At 41.5% G+C, this 16,312-nt stretch overlaps 2 protein-coding genes across 2 annotated transcripts; both read left to right on the forward strand.

Annotated features, from left to right (window-relative positions):
• LOC115556524 (lysozyme g-like) lies at positions 1 to 2,371 on the forward strand. Its single transcript, XM_030373621.1, has 5 exons — positions 1 to 393; positions 591 to 671; positions 810 to 1,015; positions 1,334 to 1,472; positions 1,855 to 2,371. The coding sequence occupies exons 1-5, from the start codon at positions 381 to 383 to the stop codon at positions 1,983 to 1,985; spliced, it is 570 nt and encodes a 189-aa protein (XP_030229481.1). The 5' UTR covers positions 1 to 380; the 3' UTR covers positions 1,986 to 2,371.
• A 4,335-nt stretch (positions 2,372 to 6,706) lies between these two features.
• LOC115556519 (lysozyme g-like) lies at positions 6,707 to 9,077 on the forward strand. The gene is made up of 5 exons (XM_030373614.1): positions 6,707 to 7,099; positions 7,297 to 7,377; positions 7,516 to 7,721; positions 8,040 to 8,178; positions 8,561 to 9,077. Exons 1-5 carry the CDS (start codon positions 7,087 to 7,089, stop codon positions 8,689 to 8,691), a joined length of 570 nt encoding a protein of 189 aa, XP_030229474.1. The 5' UTR covers positions 6,707 to 7,086; the 3' UTR covers positions 8,692 to 9,077.
• The last annotated feature ends 7,235 nt before the right edge of the window (positions 9,078 to 16,312 follow it).

The raw sequence follows: 16,312 nt of genomic DNA on the forward strand, positions 1-16,312 counted from the left end.
CTCTTACCACGTGCTGTTTCATGAGAAGAATTATGAAAACAATGAAGACTCTTTCAGCACCAGAGCTAGCCTTCATCAGGGGGAGAGCGAGAGGGGGGAAGTTTAGTTTATGGCAATGTTTATGAGCAGAACACAGTGTTTAATGGAAGGAAGGTCCATCTCGTTAATGTCTGTGATAAGGGGGTCCAGAAGATACTCTCTCTATATTTCTTTATCTTTCTTTCTCTCTATCTATCTTGACCTCTACATGTGACGGCTGTCTTTGACAAAGAGTGAAACCAAAACTATTTGAAAAGAAAAGTATTTAATCGTCGTATACGAGAGAAAGAAGCAGAAACACCCAAGACGTCTCTACTTCTGCAGCAAGGATCTCTCGATAGATGTCCAACATGGGTAAGAATTTTAAAATGCTCTCAACCTGAAAACTATAGGAAGATTATTTTTATTGTCTAAAAAGGTTTATTTTTTTAATCTGACATCACACAATTAGACATTAGTCTAAACAACTATTGAGGTCAACATGATTCGAGTGAATGATATATATGTTGATAATATTGTCAATAATATTGTCATCAACTGAACGTGTCTAGAGTACGGAAACATCATGAATGTTTTAACATCTGGAGCGTCCAGCAAGACTGCGAGAGCATATGGAAACGGGCTGACAGGCGGTAGGTGGCCGCTGTTCCACATACCGCCGTACAATTACTGGGTTCCACATAAAACCATTCTTTTTATTGAAGAGAGAATCATGTCGTGAACGTTGCACTGCCCAAGACAGTACTGTAAACATATTATCTTTCCCAAAGGTGGTGTACAGGCATCGGAAAAAATGGCTAGCGATGATTTGGATCGTATGAAGTCATATAAGACCATCATTGGGAATGTGGCGCGCAAACATGATGTTGACCCAGCTCTCATCACTGCCGTCGCCTCCAGAGAGTCCCGGGGTGGTGCCGCCATCTCCGGCACCAAGGGTTTGGGGGACAATGGTAATGGCTATGGACTGATGCAGGTAAGAGGGCTACATTTGTATTCGGCTGCTATCACATATTATCATGTCAAGGGTCTGATGTGGTGTGATAAGTCCATTTCACTGATCATGACACACAGTTCTAGTCTCAAACAGCCCCAGTATTTATGTCTAGCATCTACAATTCTATGAATATAATAAGCATAAAACCTTTAGTCCTAGATGGACAGAACCATCCAAAGCCTGCCCAATGGCAAATATGTTATTTAATTTGAAATTAATAAGTGGTCAATAATCAAATGTGACCTGATAACGTGTCTACGGTTGTGATATTATGCAACATGGCTTCCTCCTATACAGGTTGATAAGAGATGGCACCAACCAGGAGGAGCCTGGGACAGTGAGGCTCACGTGGACCAAGCCACTAAGATCCTGGTTGATTTCGTTCCAGTTGTCCAGAAGAAGTTCCCCAGTTGGAGCCGTGAAAAGCAACTGAAGGGTTTGTCTCATTCATTAATTATTATTAGTTCCTATTCTGACCACACACCCCCTCCACTCCTACAGAAGAGGAAGAGGAGCAGAAGAGGGGAATATTTTTTACTTAGCTGCCAAGGTGACGGCCCCTCCCCCTCTGGTCCCTCCCTCCTTATGTTTCTCGGCCAATGGGAAGTGTTGCATTTCGGTGTAAAAATCGGAATAGTCTCATGCAGAGACAGGGGTAGTCAACCAGAAGAGATATTCTCACAGCGCCTTTCACTCGCTAATAGCTGAAGGACGGCGATGCCATTTTGATGAAATTACACTGAAAGATTAACTCTCAAATCGTACAGCGCCTTTAATCTACATTCTGCCTAAACTCTGTCCCTTATCTTTCACCTCAGGAGCGCTCGCGGCCTACAACATGGGAGAAGGTGTCCTCGACAATGCCGATGTGGACCGTATTACCACAGGCAACGACTACTCCGCTGATGTCGTTGCCAGAGCCCAGTATTTCAAACGAAACGGGTTTTAGCGATGTCCCTCTTGAGCAGCCCAAACCTTCTGTATCAAATAATAAATGATTACAATAATGTTTTGATTAAATATGATTGTTTACGTATAAGTGTGCATGCAGTAGTCGACATATAGGCCAATGGGTTGTCAAAAATCTGCGTTGCCTACTTTGATTCACTCCTAATCCTCACAAAGTGGATCTCGTAATTATTTTCTTGCTCTACTCTTTACGTATTACGTAATCATTTCTGGCAAGATGGCTTTTCTAAAATATGAAAAGAAAGTTTATAAATATGTGACCGCTTCAAATGCCATTTTGAAGAAATACCAACACAATCATATCATTCAAATCATATCTGTTCTAAATATATCTGTTCAGCATTCTTAATAAAAGTGTGGATTTCATGGCGTGCTTCCTCACTACGCGACAAGGTCAAAAACGTGGTGGTGATGGATTTTATATCTAGAGTACATTACTGGGTTGGGGGAGGATTCCTCGCTGGTTTACCACACTCTTACCACGTTCTGTTTCATGAGAAGAATTATGACAACAATGAAGACTCTTTCAGCACCAGAGCTAGCCTTCAGCGAGAGGGGGGCACACACACCATAGGGGCCATTTCTTTCACACTTACGATAAGTTGTGTGAATGGCAATGTTTATGAGCAGAACCCTGTTTAATGGGAGAAAGGTCCATCTCATTGGTGTATGATAGGGAGTCCAGATACATGGTTCAGCAGCCCCCACTTGCTTTGGCCAGAGTTCATCACCTTGATATTTCCTATCACAACAGCATTTTGATGAGCTTTTCAGAGTGAGAGAATCAATTTTGACCACAATGTGTTAATGAGCTTAAACTTGGTGTCTTGTGTTAAAAACGACTGTGCTTCACATCCTGACGATGGTATACTGCCCTACAAAGGCAAAGTGCAGTAACTACGCCAACATTGAAACTGAGAAAAATGCCTTCAAAGTTTTCATACTGGCCGGCCAAACCTGTTGCAGGTACAATAGTGGTGATACTTTCAATTAATACCTTTATAGGAAGAAAAATAGTTTGTCTTGTGTTAAAAACGACTGTGCTTCACATCCTGACGATGGTATTTAGCTGTGCCACTTTTCAAATTACTCAAATATTAGCTATTTTTAGATAATAAACTAAATTAATTATTACTGCTATTAATTCAACATGCTAAATTAGGCCTTTTATTAGCCATATTATTGCACAACATTAATTATAGGCTGCTCACAATATAATTGATCGAAAAGCAGGAGCGGACTCCATATCGCCCTCTAGTGGATGGCCACCAGCGAATGTAATGGGTTGTTTGGTCAGTGCTGTCCAAACTTGCATTAAGGTGTGGTTGGTGCTTCATAAGTTAGATATTTGACGGCAAATTTAAGACTTTTTTTTTTTAAGTTGAAGTAACGGTCCTGTAGTTGATATACAGACACTGCCTTCAGGATTCACACCAAGGAATTGACTACTAATGAATGCTGAGTGGTGTGTTGTTTAAAGGGTTGTGACACCAAAAATGCAAGTTTGGGGTCATAAGAATTTTTAATTTTGTTTCTCGACAGTTGAATGTTAAAAGAAACCCTTAAATAAAACTAAATTAAAACCAGACAGAGGCGTATCATTATTTAATAATTTCATAGGCTATTATTAAAAACATTCTGCCCAAAATATTTCATAGTGTGTGGCAAACACAGGCACATTTTGAAGATGATAAAATCAGTTTTGCTATATTATAGACAAAGATTAAAACGCACAAAAGTATCGTTGAGAAAAACACACTCCTCGCCATCCCCCTCCTTCCTGGAAAATAAACAAAACTATTATTTTCCAGTTTTTTTGATCCGATCAAAGAATTCACAGTGCAGTTAGTTAGAAGCAACAATTGTAACAAGTTCCCAGCTCTTAGCTCTGGAGGTCAACAGGAAGTGCATATGCTACGTGGGAGGCCATCGTTAGCATTACAGTTGGTACATAGCAAGTGTTAGCTAGCTTAACTAGCGTATCGTTAGCCTTCTGGATGCAATGGCGACAAACCAAACAAGAGACAAACGAACGACTTTAAAACCGAATCAAGGTAATCTGGACGGATGAGCAGTTGGCCAATGTTACATTAAGGTTTTACGTTTACATGCAAACGCTCAACATCACTATGGCTTCTGTTTTATCGGGATTAAAGAAAATACATATTTGGGGTTTCTATTCATAATTTTTATGGCTAATTATAATGTTCCTTTGAATAACTTAGATTTTGTTTCCTATGGCTAAAGTATGTTTAATTTAAAATAGGCATGTCTCCACAAGAGAGACATGCCCGGAGGAACACTCTGATGACAGAAGATGAAGAAGAAGAAGAGTACCAGAAGCGTCTTCATCTCTATTTATCTTGATGGCCTTTCAGTGACAAATCTCAGAGCCTCTTTACCGCTGGCGAGGGAATCGAACCACGGACCATGGACGGAGGGCGGGAGGGAGTGAGGACGGGGAGAGGTATGGGGAGAGGGACTGGGACGCCCCCAGCTCAGCTCATGTAGGGGTACTTCCACTCCTTCAGCGGGGCGAAGGTCTCCTTGACGACCTGCGGCGACGTCCATCTCAGCACGTAGTGACGGCCGCCCGGCTTGTCGTTGGTTCCTTGGGGAGCAAGCAGAACCAATACATAAATCAATCACTCAATCATCAATCAATCACAAGGACAGACATTCACTCGGACATGGCCAAAGTATTCGCAGTGTCTGGGATGTGTACTGCTTGTGTGACAGGTTAAGATGGAGATATTTGCATGGGTTACAAATATCTCCTTTCCTTTGGTAAAAGTTGGTGAGGAGTCACCTATGCTGAAGGCGGCTTAAAGGTTGCATCGAGGCACCTTTCCTAAGCATTTTTAGAATTCAAACAACCTTTCCCCCGAGTATTTCCGGGTCATCTTGTTAGGAAAGGAAATTTCCTGACATGAAGTCATCAAATATGAGCGTGTGAGAGGATGAATCATCACGTCATCTCGGAACACTCTTCGTCGGAGCAAAGATGCCCCCCTTCTTCCCCACGGGGCCGCTGCCCTGCCCCTCAAATTGCCCCCGCCCCCCTAGTTGGGCTCAACGAGTCTGACTTTCCGGCGAGTCGGGGCAACCTTCAGTCAGTTCGGATTTCCCTGCAGAGACCTTTGGCTGGCAGATGTCTACAAGATAGAAAGGGTCATGTGGAACCAGATGATCTAACATTGAATCATGGTCCATCAGTAATCTTACAACAAAGCGTGTCACTTCACAAATGCGAATAGATCAGCATTCAATGTCAAACTGCATACCATGAAAATATCATAAATAATGTATAATAAGCACACAGCATTTAGATAAGCATACAGAAAAGGTCTTATCTCGGGTCCAAGCGGTCACCTGCTTTGTTGGTGATTCAAAGTGAAACTATCCTGAGTAAGTATCATTAAAACGCCTCACATTTAGGCAAACACATCGTATACAGCTTACAGTAATGGTCAGCTGAAGATGTAATGTGCTTGGAGACCCATGGCATCGACCTTTACACCTGACTACGTCTAAGACTTAAAGTGAAACCAATCTGATTTAAATTATAACGATGGATTTCCTCAAATATGATCAGCAATCCATAAAAAGAATTATACGTAATATATGTATATGAAAATGTCAACATATCTATATATATATAAGCAATATCACGCGAGAGGGAAAGCGTTGCACTGAATATCAGCACGGCTGTGGTTCGGTCATACGAGGCCGTAGGCCGAGTGCCGAAGATAATCACAGCCGTGCTGATGTTCCCTACACCAGCACGACCTCGAGTGTGATATTGCTTTTATACAACAGTTCTACAAGCACCATTAATTAGTTAACATTTTTTTGTTTATTTCATGATTTATTTGGCTCCGCCAACACAAATAGTTCCGCAACTGGACTAGGACTGAAGCGTTGCCAACTAACACATAAACACACTCGCTAGCTAATAAATTAACGGTACAGAACATAAACAGCGGAGTGATACATGTTAAAAGTCCCAGTGCTGTTATACTCTACATCAGCACTCACGGAATGCTTCTTGTCCAATCAAATTACTTGGTCGGAACTAACAGTTGTGTAAATATATATATAAATACTAGAGCTGTCAGTTAAACGCGTTATTAACGGCGTTAACGCAAACCAAATTTAACGGCGTTAAAAATTTTATCGCGCGATTAACGCAATTACTTTATAAAAAAAAAAAAAAAAAAAAAAATTTTTTTTTTTCTTTGGCTCAAAACAAAGAAGCAGTAGCCTGACTGCTATGTTCAAATGACATTTGTTCAAAGCAGTCGTTTAATTGCACTATAGGCTCTTTTTTTGCATCGTCCTGTTTTGATCAGTGTATATGCCAATGTTGTTATCAATAAAAAATCATTTGCACAAGGCAAGCCGATGCACTTCACCATGTTGATAAGAGAATTAAAATGAGAAGAATTATGGGACAAAAAAATCAAGGGATATTTAGCATAGAAAAAGAATTTGCGATTGATCGCGATTAATTAGAGTTAACTATGACATTAATGCGATTAATCACGATTAAATATTTTAACCGCTTGACAGCTCTAATAAATACCAATTCCTTAAATTTGAATCCAATCTGTTTCAATTAATTTTACCAGTGGTCGTGATGGCTTTTATACCTAGAGTACATTACTGGGTTGGGGGAGGATTCCTCACTGGTTTACCACACTCTTACCACGTGCTGTTTCATGAGAAGAATTATGAAAACAATGAAGACTCTTTCAGCACCAGAGCTAGCCTTCATCAGGGGGAGAGCGAGAGGGGGGAAGTTTAGTTTATGGCAATGTTTATGAGCAGAACACAGTGTTTAATGGAAGGAAGGTCCATCTCGTTAATGTCTGTGATAAGGGGGTCCAGAAGATACTCTCTCTATATTTCTTTATCTTTCTTTCTCTCTATCTATCTTGACCTCTACATGTGACGGCTGTCTTTGACAAAGAGTGAAACCAAAACTATTTGAAAAGAAAAGTATTTAATCGTCGTATACGAGAGAAAGAAGCAGAAACACCCAAGACGTCTCTACTTCTGCAGCAAGGATCTCTCGATAGATGTCCAACATGGGTAAGAATTTTAAAATGCTCTCAACCTGAAAACTATAGGAAGATTATTTTTATTGTCTAAAAAGGTTTATTTTTTTAATCTGACATCACACAATTAGACATTAGTCTAAACAACTATTGAGGTCAACATGATTCGAGTGAATGATATATATGTTGATAATATTGTCAATAATATTGTCATCAACTGAACGTGTCTAGAGTACGGAAACATCATGAATGTTTTAACATCTGGAGCGTCCAGCAAGACTGCGAGAGCATATGGAAACGGGCTGACAGGCGGTAGGTGGCCGCTGTTCCACATACCGCCGTACAATTACTGGGTTCCACATAAAACCATTCTTTTTATTGAAGAGAGAATCATGTCGTGAACGTTGCACTGCCCAAGACAGTACTGTAAACATATTATCTTTCCCAAAGGTGGTGTACAGGCATCGGAAAAAATGGCTAGCGATGATTTGGATCGTATGAAGTCATATAAGACCATCATTGGGAATGTGGCGCGCAAACATGATGTTGACCCAGCTCTCATCACTGCCGTCGCCTCCAGAGAGTCCCGGGGTGGTGCCGCCATCTCCGGCACCAAGGGTTTGGGGGACAATGGTAATGGCTATGGACTGATGCAGGTAAGAGGGCTACATTTGTATTCGGCTGCTATCACATATTATCATGTCAAGGGTCTGATGTGGTGTGATAAGTCCATTTCACTGATCATGACACACAGTTCTAGTCTCAAACAGCCCCAGTATTTATGTCTAGCATCTACAATTCTATGAATATAATAAGCATAAAACCTTTAGTCCTAGATGGACAGAACCATCCAAAGCCTGCCCAATGGCAAATATGTTATTTAATTTGAAATTAATAAGTGGTCAATAATCAAATGTGACCTGATAACGTGTCTACGGTTGTGATATTATGCAACATGGCTTCCTCCTATACAGGTTGATAAGAGATGGCACCAACCAGGAGGAGCCTGGGACAGTGAGGCTCACGTGGACCAAGCCACTAAGATCCTGGTTGATTTCGTTCCAGTTGTCCAGAAGAAGTTCCCCAGTTGGAGCCGTGAAAAGCAACTGAAGGGTTTGTCTCATTCATTAATTATTATTAGTTCCTATTCTGACCACACACCCCCTCCACTCCTACAGAAGAGGAAGAGGAGCAGAAGAGGGGAATATTTTTTACTTAGCTGCCAAGGTGACGGCCCCTCCCCCTCTGGTCCCTCCCTCCTTATGTTTCTCGGCCAATGGGAAGTGTTGCATTTCGGTGTAAAAATCGGAATAGTCTCATGCAGAGACAGGGGTAGTCAACCAGAAGAGATATTCTCACAGCGCCTTTCACTCGCTAATAGCTGAAGGACGGCGATGCCATTTTGATGAAATTACACTGAAAGATTAACTCTCAAATCGTACAGCGCCTTTAATCTACATTCTGCCTAAACTCTGTCCCTTATCTTTCACCTCAGGAGCGCTCGCGGCCTACAACATGGGAGAAGGTGTCCTCGACAATGCCGATGTGGACCGTATTACCACAGGCAACGACTACTCCGCTGATGTCGTTGCCAGAGCCCAGTATTTCAAACGAAACGGGTTTTAGCGATGTCCCTCTTGAGCAGCCCAAACCTTCTGTATCAAATAATAAATGATTACAATAATGTTTTGATTAAATATGATTGTTTACGTATAAGTGTGCATGCAGTAGTCGACATATAGGCCAATGGGTTGTCAAAAATCTGCGTTGCCTACTTTGATTCACTCCTAATCCTCACAAAGTGGATCTCGTAATTATTTTCTTGCTCTACTCTTTACGTATTACGTAATCATTTCTGGCAAGATGGCTTTTCTAAAATATGAAAAGAAAGTTTATAAATATGTGACCGCTTCAAATGCCATTTTGAAGAAATACCAACACAATCATATCATTCAAATCATATCTGTTCTAAATATATCTGTTCAGCATTCTTAATAAAAGTGTGGATTTCATGGCGTGCTTCCTCACTACGCGACAAGGTCAAAAACGTGGTGGTGATGGATTTTATATCTAGAGTACATTACTGGGTTGGGGGAGGATTCCTCGCTGGTTTACCACACTCTTACCACGTTCTGTTTCATGAGAAGAATTATGACAACAATGAAGACTCTTTCAGCACCAGAGCTAGCCTTCAGCGAGAGGGGGGCACACACACCATAGGGGCCATTTCTTTCACACTTACGATAAGTTGTGTGAATGGCAATGTTTATGAGCAGAACCCTGTTTAATGGGAGAAAGGTCCATCTCATTGGTGTATGATAGGGAGTCCAGATACATGGTTCAGCAGCCCCCACTTGCTTTGGCCAGAGTTCATCACCTTGATATTTCCTATCACAACAGCATTTTGATGAGCTTTTCAGAGTGAGAGAATCAATTTTGACCACAATGTGTTAATGAGCTTAAACTTGGTGTCTTGTGTTAAAAACGACTGTGCTTCACATCCTGACGATGGTATACTGCCCTACAAAGGCAAAGTGCAGTAACTACGCCAACATTGAAACTGAGAAAAATGCCTTCAAAGTTTTCATACTGGCCGGCCAAACCTGTTGCAGGTACAATAGTGGTGATACTTTCAATTAATACCTTTATAGGAAGAAAAATAGTTTGTCTTGTGTTAAAAACGACTGTGCTTCACATCCTGACGATGGTATTTAGCTGTGCCACTTTTCAAATTACTCAAATATTAGCTATTTTTAGATAATAAACTAAATTAATTATTACTGCTATTAATTCAACATGCTAAATTAGGCCTTTTATTAGCCATATTATTGCACAACATTAATTATAGGCTGCTCACAATATAATTGATCGAAAAGCAGGAGCGGACTCCATATCGCCCTCTAGTGGATGGCCACCAGCGAATGTAATGGGTTGTTTGGTCAGTGCTGTCCAAACTTGCATTAAGGTGTGGTTGGTGCTTCATAAGTTAGATATTTGACGGCAAATTTAAGACTTTTTTTTTTTAAGTTGAAGTAACGGTCCTGTAGTTGATATACAGACACTGCCTTCAGGATTCACACCAAGGAATTGACTACTAATGAATGCTGAGTGGTGTGTTGTTTAAAGGGTTGTGACACCAAAAATGCAAGTTTGGGGTCATAAGAATTTTTAATTTTGTTTCTCGACAGTTGAATGTTAAAAGAAACCCTTAAATAAAACTAAATTAAAACCAGACAGAGGCGTATCATTATTTAATAATTTCATAGGCTATTATTAAAAACATTCTGCCCAAAATATTTCATAGTGTGTGGCAAACACAGGCACATTTTGAAGATGATAAAATCAGTTTTGCTATATTATAGACAAAGATTAAAACGCACAAAAGTATCGTTGAGAAAAACACACTCCTCGCCATCCCCCTCCTTCCTGGAAAATAAACAAAACTATTATTTTCCAGTTTTTTTGATCCGATCAAAGAATTCACAGTGCAGTTAGTTAGAAGCAACAATTGTAACAAGTTCCCAGCTCTTAGCTCTGGAGGTCAACAGGAAGTGCATATGCTACGTGGGAGGCCATCGTTAGCATTACAGTTGGTACATAGCAAGTGTTAGCTAGCTTAACTAGCGTATCGTTAGCCTTCTGGATGCAATGGCGACAAACCAAACAAGAGACAAACGAACGACTTTAAAACCGAATCAAGGTAATCTGGACGGATGAGCAGTTGGCCAATGTTACATTAAGGTTTTACGTTTACATGCAAACGCTCAACATCACTATGGCTTCTGTTTTATCGGGATTAAAGAAAATACATATTTGGGGTTTCTATTCATAATTTTTATGGCTAATTATAATGTTCCTTTGAATAACTTAGATTTTGTTTCCTATGGCTAAAGTATGTTTAATTTAAAATAGGCATGTCTCCACAAGAGAGACATGCCCGGAGGAACACTCTGATGACAGAAGATGAAGAAGAAGAAGAGTACCAGAAGCGTCTTCATCTCTATTTATCTTGATGGCCTTTCAGTGACAAATCTCAGAGCCTCTTTACCGCTGGCGAGGGAATCGAACCACGGACCATGGACGGAGGGCGGGAGGGAGTGAGGACGGGGAGAGGTATGGGGAGAGGGACTGGGACGCCCCCAGCTCAGCTCATGTAGGGGTACTTCCACTCCTTCAGCGGGGCGAAGGTCTCCTTGACGACCTGCGGCGACGTCCATCTCAGCACGTAGTGACGGCCGCCCGGCTTGTCGTACATAAATCAATCAATCAATCAATCAATCAATCACAAGGACAGACATTCACTTGGACATGGCCAAAGTATTAGCAGTGTCTGGGATGTGTACTGCTTGTGTGACAGGTTAAGATGGAGATATTTGCATGGGTTACAAATATCTCCTTTCCTTTGGTAAAAGTTGGTGAGGAGTCACCTATGCTGAAGGCGGCTTAAAGGTTGCATCGAGGCACCTTTCCTAAGCATTTTTAGAATTCAAACAACCTTTCCTCCGAGTATTTCCGGGTCATCTTGTTAGGAAAGGAAATTTCCATGCAAGAAACAGAATCCGTAGAGGCCCCGGGTTGCGCTAGTATCGTTGCGCTAGTCCGCCTCTCCCACACATTCGCGCTCTCAGACGTTGCGTGTTGGATCGGACCGACACCGTCCATGCTGTTCCAGAAGCTTGGACCACAGCTAAACACATTGAACAGATTTGTTCCCAAACCCATCCCAGTCTCCCCAAACATTTCAGATGGCGGGCCAGTGTGTTCTGCGCTTAAGGGACAAGATAAAAAACAACAAACATACGAGGGAACAAAGTAGTGAACGTGTATGTACGGGGAGATTCTGATCAGTGAATGAGGTACAGGTGGGACGATTGTGACAAGGACGCACAGGTGATGGGGGTGAAGTGATCTAAGGACATCTGGTGGAAAGGGGGAGGGAGCACACTAAAGAGCACAAAGACAAAGTCAGATCCTGACATGAAGTCATTAAATATGAGCCTGTTAGAGGATGAATCATCACGTCATCTCGGAACACTCTTCGTCGGAGCAAAGATGCCCCCCTTCTTCCCCCCGGGGCCGCTGCCCTGCCCCACAAATTTCTCCTACAGGTGATTGATAAAATTCTATCTATTGAAAAGAAAGAAACACTTGTTCATACTTTAAACACTTTACAACATTGGCTTACTGAATGCCACAGATAGCCTATATTTTAAGCATTGGACTGAATGCCACATTAATAAATAATTATGTTTTTGCAGGTTTGCAACGGGGGAAAGTATATGCCTCTACTGGTGTTGCTTGAAGCAATATGGAGTGTTGTTTCTGAATATTAGTGTTAATGGCCAATAATGCTTACTACTTAAGCCTAATGGTAAACCTTGTAATAGAACCGCCCGGAAGCATCATTCTCACAGAGCCAAAGGGCTCTTCCATCATCAGGTTTGCCACTGCGTCCTGGTTAACTCACTCAGATGTCTCTTAACCAGTGTTGGGGTTAACGATATTACTTTTTGGAGTAACGAAGTAAAGTAACGCATTACATGTAAAATATCGGTAACTACACTACTTTACTAGACTATAGTAGCACGCTTTCCTGCGTTACAAAAGCCGTGTTTGCCTGCGTGTAAAGTCTGTGGGGCGTGCATGCGTGCTGCCTGTGTGTCTGCAGCGCCTGCTTGCCTCGGCACGTTGCCATAGCGAAAGCGATCGAATTGAGTGACGTAGCTGCTTGTGCGTCCCCCTGTTGACCATTGAATCGCCCAGATTTAGAAAAACTCTAGGATAAATACCATAATAAATACCCGCGACTCGCAAGCCAACATCCGACAGGAAAACATTTTCCCATTACCTGAACAAGTGTTATGCACCGACATGGAATCTTAAGCTATTATTTTTTTCGAGTCCTCCCTGGATCATGTGTCCACCACCGTGGACATTTGGTCCGCCAACAACAAAAGTTATTTAGGAATGCAAGGTCAACAGGACGTGCTGCTGCGCTTATTCCGCAAGCATGAAATGCACGCGCAGTTCCTATCACTGACTGAACCTGAAAGGGGATTTTTGTGTTTGGGAAGAGTGATTTTTTTTTTAATATATATATGGGTGGGTGAACTGAATGATATGGCCACATGTTATGTACAATATAATAACTCTACACAATACTATTATATGAAATAAGACATTGTTGGTAAAAACAACATCCCATTGATCCAACATGGTCACCATTGTTGACGCCTTTGTTGTGTTTCATCCTGTTTGTCCATGTACCTGCCAGAGGTGGCGGGAGGACGAGACAGCTGATCGGTCAGCTGAGGCTGGTAGCCATCAAACTGAGACCAGCGCAGCAGGCTCGACAGGACACTGACTTCATGGACAGTAAGGACTTTCACAGATGAGGTTCCTCATGATTTCGGTTTAAATGGCGAAGCTGACAAACAGAAATCATTCACCACCATTTGTTGATAGGATTACACATAACATGGTTACTTGCTGTCTGTTGCTGTCACAATATTGCAGGTGAGGAAGTCTGTGGATCTGGAGACAGAGGTGGGAGGAACAATGATGATTGGCCAGGCTATTGGCCTAACACACCCGCCTTACAACCAACCCTGCTAACATCTCTCGTGTGCGAAACGGCTCAATATGGATTGGAATGAGAACAGTGCCTCAAGTTCATCACGCCCCCTCTGTAGTCTTTGATGGTCGCTGCCTCCCCCTTGTGGAGATAACTGGTTATTGCATATTTGAGCGCATTGGTCAAAAGTCTTAATGGGATGCTGATTGCCACTTGGTCACACCAGCCAATACATGAAACTAGCTTAAATTTGTAGGGGTAAGCAATAATTGTACCTCACTATAATTTCTATTTACCTGGTTATGCAGTACCCATATGGTTGCGTGATACTGCCATCTATAGAGTTTAATAATAATAATAACAATAATAATAATAAATACTGAGAAAGTGTTCATTACTGTTGTTCGTACTGCTATGTACGCTGAGCAGTATGTGCAATCTTATTTATTTCGAATTGTGATCATTTTCTGTATTTAATTGTTCATGTCTTACTTCTAATCGGTTTCATGATCAAAGTGTTCTTAAAACATCCAGAAATGGTGTGTTTGGGTTCTGAAGAGAAATGTATACTAGTAGGCCTACATTATAGACTTTGTATAGACTTCACAAAAATGAAATAGAAAGTTAACATAGATAATCTTCCTCAATTATTCTATGCAGAATGAAACAACACAAGACAATATCGGACATTATTCCCCTATGACATGACTTTACATTACTTGAGGCGAGTATTATAACCGCAATGGCACCTTAACCCGAGATAATTGTGACGATCAGACATAACCTATGTCTGTGGCCTCTACATTGTATTAGGTCCATACGCCTTCAGATCAGTGTCCCTCAACTGGTGGGTTGTGACCCAAAAGTTGGTTGCGGACCCGATCTGAATGGGGCGCGGAATGTGTGGGCGCACCTTAATGACCATGGTAAAATGTGGGTCCCAAGGCCAGACCAGTTGAGAACCACTGCTCTATAGAGTTCGTAAGTACGCCCCTTCCGGTAGACCCCCACGGGACCTTTGAGATTGTAAAATATGAATGGGTTTCAATGGAGAGAAAGACTTGATGCCCTGCGCCATTGAGCAGTTTTCATAGGAATGAATGGGTGCCATTTTTTGGGTCCGTGGTCGAGATAGATAGAGAGAAAGAAAAGAGTTTGTGGCCCAGAGTTTTTGACATCCGTCAACTACGCCAGCTCTGTGTTCGTCGACGGTTGAACTACTGATGGCATTGTGTGTACAAAAATTCCTTTTTTAATAAACAATCTGTACACTTACAAAGTTATCAATGCCTCGTTTTATATGATAAGACCCCGATTATACTACAAAAGAAGTGTTGGGCTACTTCTAGCCTTGTAAGTGGTTTAAAATAGCGATTGAGTTTTTTACCATGAGACATGCCCCTATCGTTCCCGTTTAAAGCGTTTTGGTAGAATCGGCTAAAAACAGCCAACTTAAGAATCCGTCTAAATGTGTTTTAAAGGCACCCAGTGCAACTTTCGAGGCTTAAAAATAAACATTAAATGTTTACACGTAGTAAGTTTCAATAACTCCATACCATTACATACCGACATTCAAGCAGCAAAGATGAGACGTCGTTGTGTGGTGAGAACTGATAGAAAATCGATAACAACAACAATGCCGCCATTTTCTTTATTTTTTGTAACCTACAATAAATAATGCAGGCTTCCAGTCAATGGAAAAATGGCTTCTCCCCACCGGCGATTGTTGTTGTTTACGATTTTCTATCAGTTCTCACCACACAGCGACGTCTCATCTTTGCTCCTTGAATGTCGATATGTAATGGTATGGAGTTATTGAAACTTACTACGTGTAAAAAAGACTAGAAATTGAATGTTTATTTTTCATTGAATGTTTACATAAAGTTGCACTGGGTGCCTTTAACATTCCTACTCGTTATCATGCGAAACATATCCCAGATCCATTTTACAACGGATTTCTCCTTTAAGGAAACTTGCGCAAGTGCACAACGCATGATAGCTTTTCTACAATGTTTAAAATATGAAAAACAAAATCAGTTGTTTAGTACTACATGGAAATACCACTTTATAGTGAGTCAGCTACGGCGAATCTTTCGATTATTTTTAATGCATGAAATGCCGAACTTCTCAAACATATGGAGGTGGGGATCAAAGAGGAAGGGGATATTTTTTCTAGTTTAGCTTCAAAATCTTGCTCCCTTTGATCTTTGCTTCTCTCTCTCTCTCTCTCTCTCTCTCTCTCTCTCTCTCTCTCTCTCTCTCTCTCTCTCTCTCTCTCTCTCTCTCTCTCTCTCTCTCTCTCTCTCTCTCTCTCTCTCTCTCTCTCTCTCTCTCTCTCTCTCTCTCTCTCTCTCTCTCTCTCTCTCTCTCTCTCTCTCTCTCTCTCTCTCTCTCTCTCTCTCTCTCTCTCTCTCTCTCTCTCTCTCTCTCTCTCTCTCTCTCTCTCTCTCTCTCTCTCTCTCTCTCAAGCACCTTTAATTGTAGCCCACTTACCCACTTAATAAAACTGTCACTGTGTGCAGCTACGACCCCCTGGCGGCCGTATGTTGTAAATACACCAAATCACATGTATTCAGTTTGAGAATTCATCAGATTTACCAGATTTACAAATTATGTGACGTGGAATTCATTGGAGATGCTAGGTTTGCAAGGTGTGAGCTATCTAGGAATACG

This window comes from Gadus morhua, chromosome 13 (genome assembly GCF_902167405.1).
Source record: "Gadus morhua chromosome 13, gadMor3.0, whole genome shotgun sequence".
NCBI lineage: Eukaryota > Metazoa > Chordata > Actinopteri > Gadiformes > Gadidae > Gadus > Gadus morhua.

Coding starts and splice junctions, on each gene's coding strand:
- LOC115556524 (XM_030373621.1), top strand. Junction 1,016..1,333: donor ATGGCTATGGACTGATGCAG/GTAAGAGGGCTA, acceptor CCTCCTATACAG/GTTGATAAGAGATGGCACCA. Junction 1,473..1,854: donor CCGTGAAAAGCAACTGAAGG/GTTTGTCTCATT, acceptor CTTTCACCTCAG/GAGCGCTCGCGGCCTACAAC.
- LOC115556519 (XM_030373614.1), top strand. Junction 7,722..8,039: donor ATGGCTATGGACTGATGCAG/GTAAGAGGGCTA, acceptor CCTCCTATACAG/GTTGATAAGAGATGGCACCA. Junction 8,179..8,560: donor CCGTGAAAAGCAACTGAAGG/GTTTGTCTCATT, acceptor CTTTCACCTCAG/GAGCGCTCGCGGCCTACAAC.